General features: G+C 34.8%; 3 protein-coding genes across 3 annotated transcripts; 2 read left to right on the forward strand and 1 right to left on the reverse strand.

Moving 5' to 3' along the window:
* Window positions 1–1415: 1415 nt before the first annotated feature.
* On the forward strand, window positions 1416–5333 carry LOC110687432 (mitochondrial pyruvate carrier 4). Its single transcript, XM_021864079.1, has 5 exons — window positions 1416–1600; window positions 2993–3091; window positions 3255–3307; window positions 4679–4752; window positions 4989–5333. The coding sequence occupies exons 1-5, from the start codon at window positions 1546–1548 to the stop codon at window positions 5032–5034; spliced, it is 327 nt and encodes a 108-aa protein (XP_021719771.1). The 5' UTR covers window positions 1416–1545; the 3' UTR covers window positions 5035–5333.
* A 3808-nt stretch (window positions 5334–9141) lies between these two features.
* On the forward strand, window positions 9142–15046 carry LOC110687433 (uncharacterized protein DDB_G0287625-like). The gene is made up of 3 exons (XM_021864080.1): window positions 9142–9758; window positions 14005–14169; window positions 14527–15046. The coding sequence occupies exons 1-3, from the start codon at window positions 9333–9335 to the stop codon at window positions 14680–14682; spliced, it is 747 nt and encodes a 248-aa protein (XP_021719772.1). The 5' UTR covers window positions 9142–9332; the 3' UTR covers window positions 14683–15046.
* A 1693-nt stretch (window positions 15047–16739) lies between these two features.
* Window positions 16740–18534, reverse strand: LOC110687101. The gene is made up of 2 exons (XM_021863722.1): window positions 17978–18534; window positions 16740–17450 (listed from the first exon to the last, which is right to left on the reverse strand). The coding sequence occupies exons 1-2, from the start codon at window positions 18450–18452 to the stop codon at window positions 16930–16932; spliced, it is 996 nt and encodes a 331-aa protein (XP_021719414.1). The 5' UTR covers window positions 18453–18534; the 3' UTR covers window positions 16740–16929.
* Between the last annotated feature and the right edge of the window lie 4341 nt (window positions 18535–22875).

Consider the following 22875-nt stretch of genomic DNA (forward strand, 5'->3'; position numbering starts at 1 on the left):
TTAATCCTCATTAAGGGGGGAGGACAGAAAAACACATTAATTACAGAGATAATAGGCTGATCACGCTAACGAAGCAGATTACGCTAAAAACTCACATTAAACACTCTCACCTAGAGAGATCCAATCACTTTAATTTCCGCATTAATTACTCCTTAATCAAGTACTAACTTGACCGTTGGAGGCGGAGCTCCCACCACCAGGAGTCTCCGTTGTTTTGCAGGTACAGGCGTCCGGTTCCAGTCTCGGTATTGTAACTCTCCCGCAGGACACAGAAAACCCCGAAACAAGTGGGGTCTCGGGAATAATATTTAACATCTTAGTAACTAAAGTGACTCATGGTGGAGCCTTAAATGGAAATAAAACACTCAAGGGCAAAATAGTCAATTCACGTGAAAATGGGAGCGTCACCCTGTAATTTGCGAACGACGAATTGCAGTTCACATGTCTACGGGCTACATACTACATTTGGGAATAGGGTCTAAAAGCGCCTTGTTTAGTTAGATATAATATTGGTTTTTTCATCTTTGTATTAATGTAAAGATATACGATAAATTTACGTATTGACCAGAGCGTAAAATTATATGTTGGACATGAATTAGATCATTTCAGTCATTATAGGCCTCCCCTAACTCCCCTTGAAAAGCATGTGAAAAACCTCATTGTGGGTTGTGAAACCCGAAAATAGTATACGAAAGCTAGATTGAAGGGCTATGCACAAAATCGAGTCATTTTCAAAGAGTTTGAAACTTGAATTCAAAAACTCAAGTAGTGATGGACATACCTCGAGATTATACAAGATTGTTTGGAACCAATTTTGACCACTAATTAGTCATAATAAGATTGGAATTATGGCATTGATGCAATAATTCAGGGTATCACCCAGGTCAAAAACTCAAAACGCAATTAGGCTTGTTTACTACAGTAAATGAACTTGAAATTTTGTTCAAGTTTGTTTGTTTAATAATGAACTAATGATCAAACCTTGACTAAGTTAGTTCATGAGCTATTCATTGGAATCCTTATTTAAACCTAAATGAGTTGTTTACAAGTTTCAGCTTATTTATGTTTCGATATTACTCTCTTCGTTTTGTAACAATCGTAACACATTTTTTTTTTATTCATTTCAAAATAATTGCAACATTTCCTTATTTGATAAGAACCTAAAACTATTTTTATATTTTTCCCTCCTACCAAACCCACTTACATTTTATTTTATATTATTATTTCCTCTCCAACTAACAATTAATTAACCCCGCTAATTATACTCTATATTTTTTAAAAAAATTCTTTTAGTCTCTACCCTATAATTTAAAAAAAAAAAAAAAGATTAATCAATGGATGAGAATGCGTATGCTTGATGAAAATGGACAGTAGGGCCCACGAGGTGCACAAATTGTATTGGACATGAGAACATAAGAACAGTGATGCAACCAGAGAATTTTTACAGCCGAACCGCTCTCTTTTGACCTTCTTCTCAAACCCAGACACCGAAAACATTGAGGAGTGAGAATCGAATTTGAGGAGAGTGAAAGTTGAAGAGAATTCATGGCGACTTCAAAGCTTCAAGCTTTATGGAACCATCCTGCCGGCCCCAAAACCAGTAACCCTCTTTTCTTCTTGCAATTGAAAAATAAAGATTCAATTTTTATATTTTATGCTTTTGGTTTCCCCAATTTAGATTTGCGATGTTATTGATTTTTCCTGATTTCCCTAATTTTGTTTGGTGTGATTGATATTATAAGAACTTTGGATGAAATTTTTGTCCCGAAAGTTTAGACATTGATTATAAGGTTGATGTGTTTCCCTGTAAAAAAAAAAAAAAAGGGGTAGTTGTTGAAAATTAATATGTTCAGTTGAACTGTACTTTCAGTTGTTAATGGTTTCCGATTAAATTAGCTGTATTTTTTTAATGAAATGTAATTGACCTTGAAAAAAGGGACTTTGATGGGTAATGTAGGGATTCTTGAGCTTAATTTTGATTTATGAAAATTCTGGAGTGTTGGGAAGCTTAGATCATAATTCAATGTGGTTCTGTTTCATTTGGTTGGTGGCTCGGTGTGGATTGATTATACAAAGGATTGCTGAATTGCCTGAATGGCTATGGTGGAGATTGGGATTATGTGTGAAACTGTCATTACTTCAATTAGGCATGCTCATATCGCTACTAGTGTCAAATACGGGTACATGTGTAGGTGTCATACTTGACCATATAATGATAATCTTGCAAGCTTTTGTTTATTATGAAGTGCATTGTGCAAAGTTCCAAATTAGAGTGTTGAGTATCCAACACGGATGCTTGAGGTGATATGAAGAGCGTGATTAATATAGATGGTGGATTGTTTAATTTTGTGGGGGTAATTTACTAATTTGTATTGGAATTGGAGCATATGGCAGCTTAGATGGTGCAGTTTGTGTTTGTACTTATGGGTGATTGTTTGGTTAATAATTATGATTATAGCATATAGTGTTGATGTTTAAGAATTAAGATAGACGTAGCCAAGGATCCTTGTCAAAGAAGCATTTGTGCTGAATAAGTGTGAAACCCAATTTGAGGATGCTCTATCTTTTGATTCTCTCCTTCTAGTTTTAGTTGTCATAGCACTAGCTCAAATTGTATCACAGTTACAATCATCTCCAAATAGAGTATAGCAAATTGATAAACAGAAGCTCTTTTTACGCTCTTTTTGTAGTGTGTTGATGGATGAGAAATAAAACATGCCTTTAGGTGTGAGCCTATGGACATCGGTTGAGGGTATCTGGAAGCTTGAACTACATGTGTCAATAGGATTTTCTGAAGCTGGACTTCTATATAAAATTTGATGCGTCATAAATCTTTGAGTACAGATTCTGACTAGAAATAGACTCATATGCTCGGTCGTAATATATTAAACCAGGGACATGATAGCAAGAATGTGATTAATTTTTCATGTTTCTTGCTACTTTTTATGATTAGCGTCCACGGACTCATCCAATGACTTATTTCCCATTGCAGTTCATTTTTGGGCTCCAACTTTCAAATGGGGCATTAGTATAGCCAATATTGCTGACTTTGCCAAACCACCGGAGAATATTTCATATCCTCAGCAAATAGGTATGTGTCTATGGCTGATACTATCAGCAGCCAGGCATTCTGCACTACATTTTTTATATGAATAGTCCCCCCTCTCCTTCTCTCCCAGGCAGGTTTTTTGGCTAAACTCTGTTGCTCCTTAAACTTTTTGTTTTCCTGATGTCCTTTTCCTTGTCCTGCTCAGCGGTCACAGCCACTGGAATCATATGGTCTCGCTACAGTACTGTAATTACTCCTGTGAGTTTCTTTTATCTCTTTTACGGCTACGTGTAAAAATTTCTTAGTGATTGTGTCTATTAGTAGTTTATTTTATTCTATAGTTTGTAAATAGTTAGGATTTAGCTTCCTTAGTGCAATATTATTTACATTAGACTTTCTTCAAACACTATATGTAGATACACAACTCCTGATATAGTTCTTGTTTTTTGGTAGTAGTCTTTCTTTTCTTAGCGTTTGAAGGCTTGCTAAGCTGCTATATTCATAACGATTTATACTGGTTACTGTAGTCTTTTTGTTGTCTTTTAGACGCCTGCAAAACTTTTTAGAATCCACTCCTTTGATAGACTTTGGTTGCAAGTTCTAATTGTGCTATATTCACATATACAGTTAGTATACGTTTGTAGATTGCCTAAATGCTTAAAAAAAATTCAGCCTACCTCAGTACCTTACTATTGCAGCCCGAGGTTGATGGTGAAATGCTTACCGCAATGAGGCTATGACCCAATATGATCTTTTTGGTGATCAATTGAAATTTTTCCTTGATTGGAGGTGTGAGTGACTTTGTTTTATGTTGCCCCGATATATTCCATAGAAGTAGCCTTTTTTGGTGCTGACGGGGAGGGATGGACCTTTCTAATGCATCCATATACAGTCGCAATGGTTCAGATGTTTTGGCATAATTTTCTATTGGGCTTAATTTTTTGTATGTATTAAGATTTGTTTTGAGATGCCATCGGCTGTTAAATCCTGCTCTGTGTATACCATATTACCATTGTGGGGGCTCCATGTTGCTGAAGAAATACCAAAAATCTTTTTCTCTGTTTTCATGACGTACTGCTTCCAATATCACAAAAATTGTTGCAGCTTGATGCCAAGCTTTGATTTGAAGTTGTGAGGCTCCACTTTATCTTTTGATTATATCTAAACTTGGCACTTCTTTGCATTTAATTTTGACGTATGGATGCTGTTCATATGCTGAGGATATTGGCGGGCTTCTTGTTTATACTTAATCCCGCATTATGTGTAATTTTATCTCAATGCATGTGGTAGTGGCCTATGAGGCTATAGTATAATCAAAACAAATTTGGAATCCCCAGCTCAAACTAGTCAAATGGCACATGACTAAAGCTAACCCTTCATTCAGTTGATCATTGCTACTCAAATCTTTTTTGTTTCGTGTGTATTAAATTGCATAGAGTTTTCTCTCTTCATTTGAAAGTGGTTGAAAATTGGTTGGAAGGAGATAGGTTGAATTCTGCCCTTGATCTTGTTCCATGCTTAATTTATGCTGGAAGCTAAATCAGATGAAGTTTTCTCTCTTCAGACCAGTCTGTGAAATTGTTCCGAGTTTCTCTTACCTTGTTCTTGATCATTTACTCCTGGGTACAGAAAAATTGGAATCTTTTCAGTGTAAACGTGGCTATGGCTGGAACTGGTCTCTACCAACTTTCCCGAAAGATCAAGTAAGTCTACTCTCCCTTCTTTAAATTATGAATTTAAGTTGTATCACGTCTTTGAACAACAATGGCAATGAGCCTAGCATATCATATTTCAAATGGGATGTCAAATGTTCATTCATGCACTTACTAGAAGGTTTTGGGGACACGTTTTTCCCTCGATATTTAAAGAACTTGGTCACCCACCTTGCTAGTTATTCTTTTTAAGGTCAGTGTTAACTTGTATTTAATTGAAATTTCAGGCATGATTATTTCCAAGAGGGAGAACCTGTTGCTGCAAAAGAATGATTACGAAAAGCTAAAGAATAACAAACCAAAACACAAAAGTTCGCCATAATTTGGCTTAGATCCGCATTTATCCTGTTTTTCTGATGAATATGACAAATGACAATGTAATGTTTTCCTTTTTCTGTATCCCATTTTAACACCAATTTTGATGGGAGCAATTCTTGAGCAAATTGTGAGGCACCTGTAATGTACATTTCAGTCTCTCAAAATCTGAAAATACAAGTTCCTCGGATCATAGTTGTTGTAATAGTGATCGTTCTTTATGTTTCTATGCTTGTTTATAATGTTTGATTAGGTCACAACTACTCTTGTTGTGAAAATTTTATTCTGTACTAATCTGGTTGTTTTCGTTCACCATCATCTCACGTAAAACATATACACATCTAAAGCAGGCACTGAATTGAGCTTTACAGAATGTATATATACTTAGATAGCTCGATATCATGCCTTACCCTTTGTAATCATACCCACATGTCATTACAATTAATCAATTACTAAATCCATTGTTAGAAGATGAAGTATAGAGATCATAAGCTTCAAACCATGCACTATATGAATCAAGTTTATACTCCATTCATATCACTTTTGAGCTTTGACACCAATGCACTTGAAAAAAAAGGGAGTATTGATCGTGTCAAAACTCGTTTCAATACTTTATTCGAGCACAGAGTCATCCGTTCTCAATCACAGAGGTTAGAATACAGGTCTAACTAATATCAGATTTATCACTCTATAGCTCTTTTCTTAGTTTGATTGGTATTATTTCCTCTTTACTCTGTCATCTCATTTGATCAATCCATTAATAAGGTCTCCTTAAACCCTAATTCTCGTTTGTCCAAAACCAATCAACTACGAAAAGTCAGTCTTAATTGCAGTTCTTGATTCAATCGAATTTTCCCACAAAAATCAATTTCACAAATTAATCAATTCAAGTTCCACCCTTTTTAAGTTAATTTAAATCCCAATTCACTAAGAAAAGAGAAAAAAAAATCCACACTATAATATTTCAGCCAAAATTAATGTTCCAAATTAATAAAAAAAAATGTAGGCACTTATAGACGCATAGCAGCTGGAAAATGAGCGCAGCAATGCCTGGAAAGTGTCACAAATAAATTAATTAATGTGACGAGAAGGGTCTCTTAAAATGGCTTTTTTTTATGCCATCTCCTCTTCTCTCCCTTCTCAATCCCAATTTTATAAAAAAACATTATGATTGATAATAATTAATCAACATTAAAAAAACTATAGTAAGATTAAGAGAAATTAAAAATTTAAGAAGCTCGGTAAGCAGTAACGTTGATTAAATTAACAACAAACGGCCAGATAGCTTCTAATTTATATTGCTACAGCCATTTTGGCAAATCAAGAGATTGTTAGAGTATTCATTTTAAACTCTTCTCTTGGTACAATGCAGCTCAATATTGATATAAAGTTTAATGGGTATAAATCAATTGAAATTAAATAAAAAAAAAAAAAACCCAGAATACATAATCTTGAAGAAGAATAGAGGAAAACAATGAATCTTTCTTTAAAGTTTACAGAAAATTTGAAAAAGATAGATTTTTTAATTTTATGGGTATAAAAGCAAATGAAATAAAATCAAAAACCCAGATGATCTTGAAGAAAACAGAGAGAAAAATTGAATCTTTGTTCATAAAATTTATGACTGGAGCTTGAAGTTGGCGGCTATTAGGGTTGAGAGAGAGAAGTGAATGATGAGGGATACATGCTCATGTTTATATTCGACGATTTCATGAGGGATGCTTTTGTTTAATGGGCTAGGTTAACTTGAACGCTTCATCCTAATAATGGGTGGTTTTTGGGTAGTTTAGCCCATATATCATATATGGTGTAAGTGTGGTTCCTTGACCCTTTGTAGTTAGCCAAGCATGGTGACCCATTGGAGCGACGAGCACACTCACATAGCGTTATGTGTAGGCCTTGTGTTATTAGAACTCTGGACTTTGGTGTAAGAATCGTGTTATTCTAGTGTTACATTGACCTTTGTTTAAGCTAGTAGTAACATACGCTTTTAAAGTATTAGATGATATGGTGCTCTTTTATTAGTGGACATGCATTCTATGATCCCTACCCTCTTCTCATACCTGGTTTCCCCCATAATGCATTTTTGAATATTAATGGTTAGTTCATGTCTCCTAAGGTAAATCAAAGAGACTCACATATAGTAACAATACTATTTACATGAATTTGATATTTTTTAAACGCATTAAAAAAGAATTCCGTTGTACACAACCTTTGATAGGAAAACCTTAAAACTCTCTTAAACAATGCTCGGGATCTCATTTTTATATACAGAGTATCTTAATCATGTATTACGGGTTGTGCCCCACTACCCTAGCATGATGGGTTTTGAGTCTTTGACCTTTAAATTAGGGCATTGATACATAATAATTATGTTCCAAACCCCCAACTCTTAAGCATGGAAAGTTTCAAACAAGTGTATTTTTATAAAGAGTTAACTAGTATCGGTACGATTAGACACGACCTAACCAATTGTAGATTAGATTTGACAACTCTAAATTACTCCTTTTGTTTTTCAATTGCAACACTTCTTATAAGTGACTGTTTTATTTTTAATTGCAACGCTTCCTTAAAATTGAAACACTCTACACTACTCCGCATCTCTCTATTCACATAATCCTCATTCCTACCTCACTTACATTTATTTTTTTGAGTAATGCTCTTCTTTTATATACCTAACTAGCTATCCACTTTTTAATTCTCCAACAAACCCCACTAACTCACTTACACATTATTTAACAAATTAAACTCAACTGCATAAAATTTTGTGCTGGTCGAAGTGTTGCATTTTAAAAAAATACTTCCTCCGTTTTTTTAACTCGACCCGTTTTGACTTTTACACTATTCACCACTCCTTCTTTGACCGTCTTTTGTGAATAATATGTAAGGAAAAACATATTCATGTGGGATCTTATTGAATTCGTCTCAATAAGGGGCTGTTTGGTTGGGGGTATTCATCAAAGGAATTGGGAATCAAATGTCCTGATTCCCTTTGTTGTTGTTTGTTTGGCATTTTTTCCCATTCCCTTTACCCTCTCCATTACCCCAAATCCTTCCAACTTCATTCCCCACCCCCCTGGTTTTTCCATTCCCTTTCCTTAGCCACCACAACACCACCATGTCCAAACCGGCCACCACCATCCTACCTTATCCCCACCACCCAGCCACCATCGCCGCACCTCCACCGTCCCCTCGTCGGAGCTCCCTCGTCCCGCGCCGGCGATCCCCTCCCCCGAAATACTCTCCCACTCCCGCAAAAACCCTTAAAACTCACCCCCTTCCTCGTAAAACAGCCGGCCGACCCTCCTCCCACCCTCGAAACCCTAGCAGCTAGCATAATTTGTGAAACTGATATACAAACAACATTGTTTTCTTGTAAAAAAATGAATACAATAGCATAATTTGTGAGTTTTTGACTTTGTGAAATTATGAGTAGCATAATTTGTGAGCTTTCGACTTTGTTAAATTGTGAGTCGCATAATTTGTGAGCTTTCGACCTTGTGAATAACAGCTAGGGTTTCAAGGGTGGGAGGAGGGCCGACCGGCTGTTTTATGAGGAAGGGGGTGAGTTTTAAGGGTTTTTGCGGGAGTGAGGGAGTTTTTCGGGGGAGGGGATCGCCGGCGTGGGATGAGGGAGCTCCGGCGATGGGCGGGAATGGCGAAAGCGGGGTGGCGAGTGGTGGGGGAGGGGCGGTTAGTGGTATGGTGACTGGATGGTGGCTGGAGAAGGTAGATAATAGGTCTTGTGTGGTGGTGGAAGTGGTAGCTTATTTCCCTTTGTTATTCAAAACAAACAACATAGCAAAATTGGGGGTTTTTCATTCCATTCCGATTCTTTCCCTTTGTTCATTCCTTTCCGATTACCCCGTGCGAATCAAACGACCCCTAAGTATTATTATAATATATAACTTTATAATTTTTACTTATGAAGAATTAAAATTATTGATCGTTTAAGTTTTATATTGACAAGCGTAATAAAAGAAGAAATAAGTCAAATAAAAAAGAACATAGGAATTATATATTTTTGGTCCGGCCCATAACACAGACTCAATTTCATGCGTATGAGTGTATGACTATATGAAAAAATTTACACATGCGAAACCCGTGATCCCTTCATGAACAAACCACCGTAAAAAGAGGAGAGAGAAACTAAGTAACAACCAAAAGAAACCAAAAGAGTTGCGCCTGTTTTCTTTTCTATTTTCCGGCGAAAACCCCACCATTAAATCCGCCGTCGATCCACAAAACCGCTATTAATGGAGGGAGTCGGAGCTCGATTAGGCCGATCTTCTAGCCGTTACGGCACAACCACCGTCTTTAACGGACCCGTTAGAAAATGGAAGAAAGAGTGGGTCCCAATACCCCCTTCTTCTTCATCTTCTTCCTCAAATTCAAATCACCATCATCATCATAGTAGTAGTATTCATCATCATTCATCCTCTAATGGCGCCGTTAATGGCAGTAATGGTAACAGTGGGTCACATCTTCGTCTTTACAAGTGGGCCCCTGTTAATAAGGAGAATTCTAATTCGAATGATAATAATAATAGTAATAGTAATTCTAAGATTAGTAATAGTGATGTTAATGGTGGTGGTGGTGTTGCTAATGGAAGTAAGGACACTTCTACTGTTGACGACGTCGTTTCTGAGGAGCCTCCCAGAAGAAAATTCAAGTATATTCCGGTAATTTTTCTCCTTTTTCTGTTTGTGGGTTGTTACATATTTGATTTTTATAGCTTAATTGATTGATTTTATGGAAATTTCTGCTGATGAATTGAGGTGGGCATGGGTTGAATTTTTGTCTTGATTTTTACTTGCAGATCTTTTTTGAGAGAATGGTTAAGTATTTTGTTTTACAGTATAATTTTTTGGAAATTTGGGTGTTTTAAATTGCTTTAATTGTACCTGAAGTTGATGAATTGAGGTGGGTTTTTGGCTTGAATTTTGGGGGAAACTTTATTGGGGATAGTGCCCTTAACTTTTGGAAAATTAGGGTAATTTTTAATGCATTAATTGCAATATATGCTGTTGTTTTGAGGTGGGGTTCTTTCAATTTGTTCTTGTCACAAGCTGCGATCTTTCTTTTCTTTTTTTTTTTTTTTTTTTTTCCCAGCAAAATTATCTGGTCGCCAATGCTTCAAATTCTTAATTCTTAGAGGTAGATTTGATTTGAGCTTGTGGATTTGATTTGATAAAGGAAAGAAAACCAGGCAGACGACTAATGTCGTTTCGGATGGATGGAATTCGGTATCTTTCTTTGATTGGCAAAGAAGGGATCAATGTAGCTATAAAGAAGATTCAGGGTTTAGTGCAACTTGATGAATATTTGGTTTCTTTGTAGTATTTAGAAGCTAGGAAGGTGACTGGTTTGAACTTTGAAGTATACTTTTGTATTGTAGAATATGTCTTTTAAGGACTAAGGTAGGAGTATATATATTTGGCTGACACTTGGCAATATTATAGATTGTGTAAGATAGCCTCTTGTTTAAAAGTTTTTAATGTACTTTGAGGTATTCAACTTATCACAGGGGTCAGGGTGTCAATTTATTAGTATAATAGCATGTGCTTTTGATGAGGTCATACCCTACTTAAAAAAGTATAAACCAGGCTGAATCCTGAAATTAATGTGATCATATCTGTCTTCTAACATCCAACAAATAAATCCAGAAATTTTGAACATTTTATCATTACTATATTTGGAATTGAATCTTTAATTATGTTTTTAGTGGTCATGGTTATTCGATATATGATGGAAGGACTTTTCTAATTGCAAAGCATCAGTTTGTGGGCCAGTTGTTGTACTTTGTTATTCTTTGTTTGCAAAGACCTAGGAACTTGTATTGTTGGAAGATTTTTTTGTTATTGCTCTCTTTTTTGGTCACTGGAAGTAACTCAATACTGTATTTCCAAGTATGTTTGCACTTGGATAATCCTGCTGAGTGCTTGTGCTTTTATCCTTTGGTCTGAATTTCTTTTGAGAAATTAGAGGGGCGATGGTGAGGAGAGGGCACTGGGAATAGATGAGTAGAGTTGATAAACAAAGGGAGATCTTTATGGTTCAACGAGTGTTCATCCCCTGTTAAGTTATGCTGACGATCAAGATTATTAAGGGTTTATGTGGATATATGGTGCTGTACAATTGTCCTCTTAAGTTGGTCTTGATACCTTTTTTTTTCCAGTTGTTTTGTAGCCCCCTTTTTTCATGAGTAGGTTGCACCTTGAAGGTTAGAAAGAAGATTATAAGAATTCTGTTATGTGGACAATAATGTTGGAAGTTTTGTGTCCGAAATTTCCCTTTCCCCTGGCATTGAGTTAATTTCTGACAGCATTAGAAAAAATGTGATGAATTTGTGATTGTACTAATGAAGTAATACTAGCTGTATGTGCTTATATGCATAGATCCCTTGTTGAGGATGATGTCCTGAATTATGATGGGTCTATTGGGTTGTGATTTTTGAAGCCTGTTGGCTGTTGTATCTTGGAGTTTGGCTGCTTGAGTATGCAAATGTTAGCTGGAGCATGTAGTAAATCTACAATGCGAAATTTGGAATTTTATGCAGGAAACTAGATGGTCTACTACAAATCTACATTGCGAAAATTTGGAGTTATGTGATTCGGCGTTAACCTAGAGTTGGATTAGGTTGCTTTCTAGTTGAATATAAATGTATGTCATGAGAGAAAATAAAAGTTGTAACAGTGGACAAAGCCAAAATTTGATTGTTTGGACAGACACGGTGTAGTATTCAGTTAGAAGATCGGATTAGGTGATTAGGGTTTGATATAGAACTCTTGTGTGATAAGGGTGATCTTTAGAGTGTTGTAACTCAACATTTCATATACATCATTGATAGACCTATTGCATTGTTTGTTAGTTTTTCTCTTGGTTCTTGGGTTTATTGTTGTTACTTGTGTTTAAATCCACAGCAATGCTTTCATATAATTCAATAGGGAAGCCGCAATCCTTAACAGTCCTATACCTTGTAAAGTTGGATTCGGGTAACGAAAGATTGTCTTATTTCCTTTCTTTTAAGTTACCTTATTATTCTTTAATTTCTAGGACTTGGAGAGAGCTAAATTTGCATTGCAGCTTGTGGAAGTAGAGGTGTTTGATTGTTGATTGTCATAATGTCATTTACTCAATATTTAGTTGAGTAGTTGACAGGTCAGAAGTGCTGCCTTGGTATTTGTTTTGCTACTGATAGAGTAGTGTTTAATGTAAACTGAAAACTCGTGATGATTGGGGCTTGTATTACCTCTGATATAGCCTATAGAAGATACTGATGTGTATGTTATGGAATGTCTCAGGATTGGCAAGATTACTGTGAGTCGTATAAGATGATGGAAGTAAAATATTCTATGGCAAAGGGTGGAGTGTTTTTTTTTTTTTTTTTTTCCGCTATTGTTATATTATTCTTCCAGCTCCCTTGGCCACTAATAGACCTCTCCAGACCTTGGCGACATTGGTTCCATGAATAGTTATAGTGGTTTCGAGCCATTTATTTCATTGTGATTGTCAAATTTTAGAATCATGGCTTCAGGAAGGATGAATTGCTCCCGAAAATAAATCTATTGATTCTCTCCCTAGTTGTAGTGGATCACATAGTATATTTATCAGTACATGTAGTAGCTTCTACAATTACGTGACCTATTGTCTCATTCCATGAACTACTGCCACTATTGCTGTCTTTAGTTGTCTTTCTTGAGTTCTGGTCCTTTACGTGGCCTAGGAGTTCACATTGTGTTTGAGGTTATGTGCTAGTTTATTGACCCTCTCATTTGGATTGAGGTTGAGGATAAAGGTCTTTTTGAAATGGCTTTGATAACCTTTTTTCTATACTGGTTTATTGTGTTTGAGGGGATGTGGTAGTTTAATGACCCTCCCATTTGGATGGAGGTTGAGAACCACAGTCTTTATGAGATGGCTTTGATAACACTGCAACTCTGCAAGTATGTGCTATCATTCAATTTCATTCAAGTTAGTAAATGTTAATTTGCTTGAGACTTTGATGTAAGGCAGAGAGCACCCTGGGTATCATCTATCAATTGGTTTTTCATTGTGTTTCTTTGTCCTTTTGTGGGAGACAATGCATTATGCTAAACCTACTCCTTGGGACGGAGTTAGTATAGCTTGATGTGCTATCTCGGAATGCAGAATGGTTCTGTGTTTCTGATATACACTTTGGGAAAATCAGTCATTCTTAAATTTTGGCAATGTATTTGGGTTTCTATTTCTAAGGAAGTAAGGCAGGTGAATTCTGTCTATTGTAGCTATCTTCTTATCCACCTTTATGATCATAAATGCACATATCTTTTGACTTTAGTGTGAATTTTATGGTAATGATGACTGACGAAATTCTGTTTCAATATATCTGGTCTTATCTTGAGACATGTTCCTTTCCCGTAGCTTTGTGTGCTAATTAACCAAAGGAACTAATTTCTGCCACCCATGGCTCCATGAGTTTTTAAAATTTACATGCCTTTTGGGATATATAATATGTTGGTGATTTCGTGAGCAAATACTTGTAATATACTAAAATCACATCAGTATTACTCCTATCTGGTTGGTTTTGATGTTCATTATTCAAAACCAAAATTTTGACTTGTCGTCTATGTCAAAAAATTTTGACTGGTGTGTAGTTTATGAACTCTAAAATGTGCTGATCAACCTAAACTGTGTCATTTAAAGTTGGTGGGGCATTTGAAAATGATTAATTAAACATGTGCACAACCAAGTATCTTTTGATTTTTTTTTTTTGGAGAATTTGCGCATGATAGTTACATAAGTTTGATCCTTAATATTCTTGGTTTGTGGTAACAATGAAGTCACTCCACCACCACTCATTTCCCAACCCCCCCTTTTCTTCAGCTAAATGAATCGTATCTTTGCTAAACACTTTGACAGTTTTATTTGCTTTGAACATTATGACAGATTGCAGTGCTAGAGGAACAAAAAAAAGAAGCAGAAGAGAATTCTGATGATGATGATGAAGCTAAGCCTGCTGAAAGCGATGAAAATGTAGGAGAGCAAGCGGCTAAGAGTGATGGTAATGCCGAAAAACCTGACATCAATGATGTGCCTATGGAAGAGAACCAGGTAAATTAGTTTCCATAAACTTGTTCATTCTGGCCATAATCTATCTTGAAATCTTGTATGTGCCTCCCAACTAATGCTAAGTATTATTGTAGTCTATTCACGTTGTCCAACCAAATCTTCCTTTTGACTTTTGCAGTCTTCATAATCTAACCTTGACAATTGGCCTATATCAATCTATATTAGTAGAAGTGAGTAAAAGATGTACAAAACATTTTTGAAAGTATGGTCTAAAGTACACATAATCAATGAAAAACAAAGTTGACTAGTAAGATTAACATGGGATAGATGGAATATGGTTCATCAACTTAAATATATAGTTTTGGATGACAATAGAATTTTGGCTTTGACTGTCTTCAGGATGTTGAAGAAAACCAAACTACACCCGCAAGACAAGATTTGAATGAATTGGACTTGAGCCTAGGCTTGACATCACATGATGAGGAGCATGATTCTGACTCTAAGACGGACCCTAAAGCGGATGGTCAAATAGAAAGAGCAAATTCCGGGGCATGAACCAAAGATAGCACACCCAGGAGATCGGCTTAGCCTCCCTTTGTTCTATGATTGCAGGAAATGCAGGTTTTTTCTCTGCTTCTTGTTGTGTTGTTATCTCCAGCAAGTGAGGGAAGTTGCCTGTGAATGTATTATCTAGTCTTCATCTGAATTTTTCATTAACTGAGCTGATTGTATTGTAACGGTAATTGTCTACTAAAACGATACTACATTCTTCCATTTTTCAACTGATTGATTTCTCTATCTAATTGTTCTAGTGAAGATTTAAGAAAAACTGTAGCATGTACTGCCATACTTTGTAGTTTGTACTAGTGGTTACAATAGTTAATACAGCAAACATTTAGTGCTTGTTTTCACTCTGCTACATTTGTTGTCTTTCTCATTACCATCTTCGTTTTGCCTCTTTCTGAATTGATGTTAATCCGGAGTAACAATTTGTTCAATTTTCTTTTTGTAGGCAAATTTTAGGTAAGTTAACATTCATATTTTTTCCCAGTACAGAGTAAGTTTTTCTCTCTACTTCATTGTTACAGTCAGGCCTCACGTCCATCGCCTACTTTTCTCTCTACTTCATTGTTACAGTCAGGCCTCACGTCCATCGCCTACTTTTCTCTCTACTTCATTGTTACAGTCAGGCCTCAGTCCATCGCCTACTTTTCTCTCTACTTTCTACGAAGTATCTTTCTATAGTTTTCCGTATCTTAATGCAATGTAATTATTGATCTAAAATGAATTTTACTAAACCAGACTACTTAAACAGTTTGTATCTATTGTTTGGGGGCTCTATATTATACGAAGTACTCATATTACTTTTATGTATGTAATCCAATGGACACAAGGTTAAGATCATTTAAAAGGACTTTAAACTTAACGAAGGTTTTAATAAATAAGTTGTCTTTGTATGACCCGACCTACTATTGACCTGTTGTGCACGCTGCTGCACGACTTGTCTATTAACAATGACTTGTACCGGAGTAAGGAGATGGAAGAAAGAGAGACTTATTGTACCAGCTTTGTTTTTGGAAATATTTGCTCATAATGTCGCCATCCAAAAAATCATGTTTCATCTTTAGCTGCTCATTTTTTTTCTCTCAATTATTGTTTGACGCTATTACGTCAGGCAATTAATAGTACAAGTAAAAACAAACTAGGGACATTTGTGTCATTGTCTTAATTGGACTAATAGTCAACTTTGATCTAGACTGCCTTAATAAAATTGGGTTAAATATTGTCGAGTTCAATTTAATAATCTAGTGACTGAAAATTAAGAAAGTCAATGAAATATGCACTATAATTGAGCCAAAATTCTCGTGAATATGCTTACAAAAGTTCAGTAAGTAATGAACCTAGCTCAAATATTGTAATTTTCGTTATTTTGATATAAATTTTAGGTTTATTATTAGTGTAGGTGTTGTCAATTTGTCATTGTAGGCATTTAATTCTCATGAAATACAAATTTTTATGGGAAGTAAATTCCCATGACAACCAAACGACACCTAATATTGTAATTAAAAGTAATTAACAAAAATTTATCATTAGAAACTTGTTAAATTGTTTTCAAATTTGTATTTGAAGATAACTTTTTATAGTAATTAAGTAATCTGTTAATTAATGGTTAAAATATGCATTGAAAAAATTAAAAAACAAAGATGGTGTAGTAATTTGACTTTTTTAAACAAAATTCATTCGGGAATATTTTTGACATCATTATCCATTTTGACATGTCAGTTAAAAATACCTCCTAACATAGATTGATAAACATTTAAAAAATTTAGTGGAAACAAATTATGATCTAGTTACAATACTATTTTAAACTGGAAATGAAATGGAGAATATTCTTTTAGTATGAAAATAGAATTCAAAAGGAAAACTTAACCTATGTATAGTGTATACTTAAACACTTCTTCTCAAACTTCTTAGGGATTCGATCTAAGTGTTGGGTATCATCTTTCAAGACTAACAAATAAACTATAGAGTAGTTGACATCCACTTCTTATAGCTCTTGTGGGGTTATACTACTAGCATCTGCTAATAAAGTAATCAAATATGGACTAAATTTTCATTGATATTATACAATATATTACAAATAACGATAAAACTATTTCAATTCTAGGACATATAAAATATACAACTAAATGTAGTTGCAACGAATTGACCTAATTTCCGAAAAATTGATCACTAATCAAAATTTTGAAATCACTAAATTTACATACAACCTTGATCAATCTTAAGTATTACTCCGTACTATCATTTCCCTTGAAGAACAGAAGCCAATAGTCCAACTCTAATTCCATGAACCTTGTTACCAAAATCAACATCCCTGCAATAATAAGAAACCCTAGGGAATTGATCAGCTTCGAAACCAATCGAAGATCTCTTCTTGGCAAGTACCTCTTCATCCCTCTCGACGACATTCTTGAGACTCGAATCACGATTAGTCGTTCTCTTGTAAGGGCTAAAGTACTTAGCTTGCAAGTAGCCATTGCGCCTCCAAGGTGCAACTAACATATTTGCTTGCTTTAATGACTCCCTCATTGCATTACTCATAAGCCTTGTTATTTGTTTAAGCACTTGAGTATTTTTTATGATCAATATTGAAGGGATCATTTCTACTAGGGAGGTGTAACGACTTGTAGGTCGCGCTATCTCAAATTCTCCTGCCATGAATACCTCGACTATGTATCGACTTTTTCCTACGTTCACGTCTATGTACTCGTAGGTACCAGCCGGGAATCGGCCGGTTTTCTCCCACCGGGACTTGCAAAGCCCTGTGTCAATTAATTTTGTTAGCAAACCTATCATTTGTTGCAAGATTACTTAAAAAAACTTGTACAATGTGACATTTACTTCAAAATTAGATTCTATGAAAATAACGATTGCTACGTTAATTAATATTCTACGTTTTATCGGAGAAATTGAAGGCGAAATTCAGGATAAATCAATTGTTATGAGTAACCAACTTTTCAATTCATTGAAAATAATCTTTTGATACCATATATAGAACATTACTTAATTAATTAAACAAATTTGCATTATGGACACCATACCATAAATAAAAGATGAGCTCATTATGTCTAATATTTGCTTCATAAAGACTCCATCTTCTATATTTATATGTGCATCAAATTTTTAGCACATTGAATTTTATTGCAAATAAAAGTAAATTTTCAGTTAAAAAAAATTCAATTCAATTTTACACCTACCCAATTTATATGAACGTTCATGATTAAAAAAAATACATATATAAAAATCGAAAAAAACAAAACATAAAAATTAAATATAAAAAATAACTTACCAGCATCAAATCCTTTGTCACGAAGATGAGCCATTAAACTACGTTTAAAGCTACTTCTCGAAACATCATTAACGTTACCATTGAAACCACCAAATAATTTCAATGCAACATCAATTTCATTCCAAATCTTTTGTCTTGTACTCTTTTTTTTACTACTACTTGTACACTCTAACAACAAACTTTGTAACATCTCCTTCCTTTGTGTATCATCTTCATCATTGTCAGATACCCAGTTTGCATCGCAAGACTCGTTACCAATATCCTCATTTATATCAACCTCATCGATATCGATTTTAAAGTTATGATCCATTCCATGATCACCTTTCTCGATAAACGAGTTTACGAGATCCGAGAGATCGGCCCCACTCTCCGGCCAATACTCACTCCCGCTACTACTATCACACGGCCGATGCCACTTGGCGGCCTCGTCGAAGGCTGCTGCTACCCTATTGAATTTGATTGGTATTTTGGCCATATTTTGGATGTATATTTATTTTGTACAAAATTTTGTTTATATAGAGAGAAAAAGTGAAATGAATGAAGAGTTAAGATTTATAATGATGATATTATGAAGAGAGAATGAGGTAAAAATGGTGATAGGATGTAAGCATGTATGACAAATATATATATATATATACTTGTTTACTTAATTTTTGTTTTAGCTTGAAACAAAAAATGGGACTTAACTCTTTAATTATCCTTGGATTGTTATGAATGTGGACTATGAATATTCCCTTTATTTGTGTATAGGTTCATCGGTTTTTACCAATGTATGTGGATTGGTATTGGTCACCAATTCACTTAATGGGTTAATTACAAATAAATTCACAATGTATTATGGGAAAAAAACAATATCCGGGATAGGTTATTATCATATGACGTGTCAGATATGCGATATACATATTTTTTTTCAAACACAATTAATGTTAATCAACTCAGCTGCATAAATCATGATATGTCTAGTCTACAGCTAAACTAATTTATACACGTGTATACGTTTTACAATAATTTTTCATGCAATTAGGTGAACGTAACCAAGACTAGATATCATCATGAGTTATAAAGCCAACTCTATACAGAAGAATAGGTGTATTTGATGCAAAATCCTTAACAATGTTATTAAACTTTTTATTTAGCTAGGTTTATAACTTCATATAATTATTTCACAAAGTAATGAAAAGCACAAATTAAAAATATTATTATTTCATGCTCTGTACTGTGTAACTTTTAAATTAGAATAATGATGTAACTATAGGCAAGTTAAATAGTTCAACCAGCACCTACCTTTTTTAAAATAAAATAAAGTGAAATACGTCACTCCGATCCACTATATATTCAACCACATACTTTGTATAACATCGACCTAATTATATATTGTAATTCGTAAAATTACATACAAATAGTTGAAGATGGCAATAATAACACAAGATCTAGCTATTATGTCATTGTATATGATCTAGTGTGTTACTTTTATAATGATCGTATTACTTGAAAATAAGCAAGTAGTGACAAATAAGCCATGAATTTATAGTACGAGTACTAGCTAGAAATGTCTTCTGATAATATTAATTTATTTAATTAATTGGTAGTTCCACACGTTTTTAATTTATCTTGTATGAACATAAACGATGGCATCATATAGTCACAATTATTTCCTATGTTTGTGCTAATACTAACACGACTACTAGAGTTGAATGCTAGAATTGTGATTTGCGAAACAATCTGTCACTCGGATCGGAGGACAAACAACTCAACTCGATATGTGTGATTGACCGATTGTATTCTTATCCACTTTTGCTTACCTTCATATATATATTTATGTTCCCTAGTATCTAGATTTTCTCTTTTGAAAAATTAGAATTTCTTGGCCAAATAGAATTTAGTTATTAAGTGCCTTGATATATTAACATTTTATTTAATTCTCTATTGAAATCACAATTAAATTTTACGTGGTCAAATTAACTCAGTAAAGGTTGTAAATAAGCAAATGGTGTAACTATTTAGAACTAAACAAAGTCATTAATCACTACACATACAATTGATACAAATGGTCAAATGGATTTATCAATTAGGAGTAACAATATAATAATGAGTAAACTAATTCAAATGAGGTTAATGATAATACATAATTATATTGGATTATTGATTGAGTTATCAAGTAGGCATGAAAATAAAAAAGGTGGTTGTTAAACAATGAGTTTACTAATGCATGGTGTTACTAACAAAGTTATTCATTACGTTACACCAATGCACCATCAGTTGGTTGATTGAGTGGCGCCATACGTACAATATAGTAGAATTGTAGAAGTAAAGCGTGCCGCCGTGGGCCGTGCCGTGCCGACAATTTCCACAAGTCGGCCCACGGCACGGCAAGGCCCACGTGCCTAGCGTGCTGTGTCGTGCCGGCCCCCCGTGTCTCCCATTTATTATTATTTTTTTTTTAATATTTGCTTTATTATTTTGTTAAAAAAATATTAATTTTATTATAAAAGTATCGTGCCTGGCGGGCCATGCCAACGGGCCGGTGTTCGTGCCGCCCGTCGTGCTCATGCCAAATTTCAATTTCCTTGTTCACGGCACGGCCCACTGGCAGTTCCACGTGCCGTGTCGTGCCGGGCCGGGCCATCTAGCGTGCCGTGCCGGGCAGCCCGCGTGCCAGCCTTACCCATGCCCAGCTTTATGTAGAAGTCCAATTGGTTTACAATGAAGTATAATCCTACCTGCATTATTATCCAACTTAAGTACTATTCCATCCGTCTCATAATACTTGACACAGTTATTATTTTCGTCCGTCCTAAAATACTTGACACGTTACTTAATATGAAATAAGACTACTAATAAAAAAATATTTTTCTATATTCTCTTTGGGACCACAAACCCCAAAACCCAATTAAATCCTTCATCTTCTCTCTCCTCACTACCCCCACCTCCCCTACTTTTTATTTTCTTATGATATAAAAATACAAAAGAGAATTCTTTATATAATAAACAAATATTTTAAATGGACCTATTTATAAGTTTCTTAAACTACGTGTCCACCCCAACGTTTCAAATATTATGGGACGGAGGGAGTAAGCGGAATATAAATTTGAGTCTTTCATTTATCTAAGTTGGGCCTTTTTTTTCATCTTATTGTCCACTAAACCCTATGAGAGTTAGGATAATTAAATGCGCCTATTTTGACGTTTATTATATGGAAATGCGGAAAATGGACGATGTCACTTAGCCAAATTATTTATGTTTGTTTTTTGTTGAAACAAAATAATGATATTTATCTGTGTCTTTGAAATATTGTGTCCAAGTTCATTGGATCTTTTCAAATTATGTCCACATACATCTTGTCTAAAAAAACATTAAACTCTTCATTGTTCCAAGCCACTCTACAGATAAGCTAATCTTGGTGATTGTCTTTAAAAATAAACAAAAAGTATTACGTAAAAAGGATTAAGCTTTATTATGATTTGTCTTAAAACTTTATTATGATTAACACAAAGTTTCATATGTGGCTGGTCACACCGTGTGAACGGGGTTACTTCGTCAGTGTTGTAAGGGTTATTTGGTTGGTGTTATAGGAGTTACTCATATAGGAGTACTACTGTTGAAGCTTAAGAGTTTTGATGATAATGAATAAAAGCAAACTTCAACTAATGTGATTTTTCTAAGTGTTGTAACTAGAACAGGTGAAGTTGACTTTGGAAGTGGAAGAGTAATCTGTCTATGGAGACACAAGGAGAATCCAAGGAAAGTTAAAGAAAGTAGAAGAAGAGTTCCTCAGTAGAACTAACTGAGTTCCCCAACAGGAACATGAAGAGGAGCTCTCTAACAGAAGCTTAACAGCAAGTTGAGAAGATTGACTTGGTCTGCGTTGAAGGCAGCAAGTTCCATAAGAACTTGGTCTGCGAAGTTCCAACAAGACGCTGGAGAGTGAAGGACAGCAGGAACTCAATCATGGTCTGCGTGAAGCCCAAGTATCCTTAACGTACAACGATTGATGAGATAATCTAACTAGAGAATATAAGTCTTTTTGTTAAGTTTATTTATCTAAGGATTATTGTAAATATGTTAAGTTATTTTATGCATGAAATTTATTAAACGTGTGACAAAGCTTGGCAAGCTTAAAAATGGAAATTTTATAAAAGATAAGTTTTCAATTTATGAAAAAGATTTTCTAAAAAGATTTTATAGAATCTGGTTTTACATGATATTATTCTTTTCATAAATTATATCTTTGATAAATTTTCTAAAAAGATTTACATAAAACGTGTTTTATGAAATTAGTAGTTTTATAATTTCAATCTTTTGAAAACCCTACTTTACATACGAGTACTTCTTGTATATAAAGTAGAATTTATAATTTACACAACTTGTGAGTTTATGCATGAAGAATCTGAAGAGAGCTCTTAAGTGTAAGTTTGCCAAGTCTAAACTTCGGATTCCATGTGTAGCTTTCCTATCACATATTAGAGTTAAGAGTTTGTATTGTTTTGGTTTGGGCGAGTGTTTAGCTTATTGCATACAGATTGTAAGCTTCTAGATTGAAGCTGAGTGAGTAGAGATTCTGGGAGTGTCGAGTAGAATCTAAGTCTTGGATTTAGATTGGGTAGCATAAGGTCCTATCATGTAGCAAGTTCAGTAACTTGTGAGAAAGGTCTGATTATAATAGGTTGTAACTAGGAGAGTTTGCCCTATTATAGTGAAGTGTTTTGGTGTTTGAAATCCTTGGAGGGTCGAGGTTTTACTTCTAGTTGGGCCTAGGAAAGTTTTCTCGTAAAATCTTGTGTGCTTTGCTAAGTTCCTTTATATTTTATTTTAATTCCGCAAAAGTAGTTGATGTATTCATTTTATATATTATTTTATCCCCGTCCCGTGATCATAGTTAGGAGTATTTTTGGCTCTTT

This window comes from Chenopodium quinoa, unplaced genomic scaffold (genome assembly GCF_001683475.1).
Source record: "Chenopodium quinoa cultivar QQ74 unplaced genomic scaffold, ASM168347v1, whole genome shotgun sequence".
NCBI lineage: Eukaryota > Viridiplantae > Streptophyta > Magnoliopsida > Caryophyllales > Amaranthaceae > Chenopodium > Chenopodium quinoa.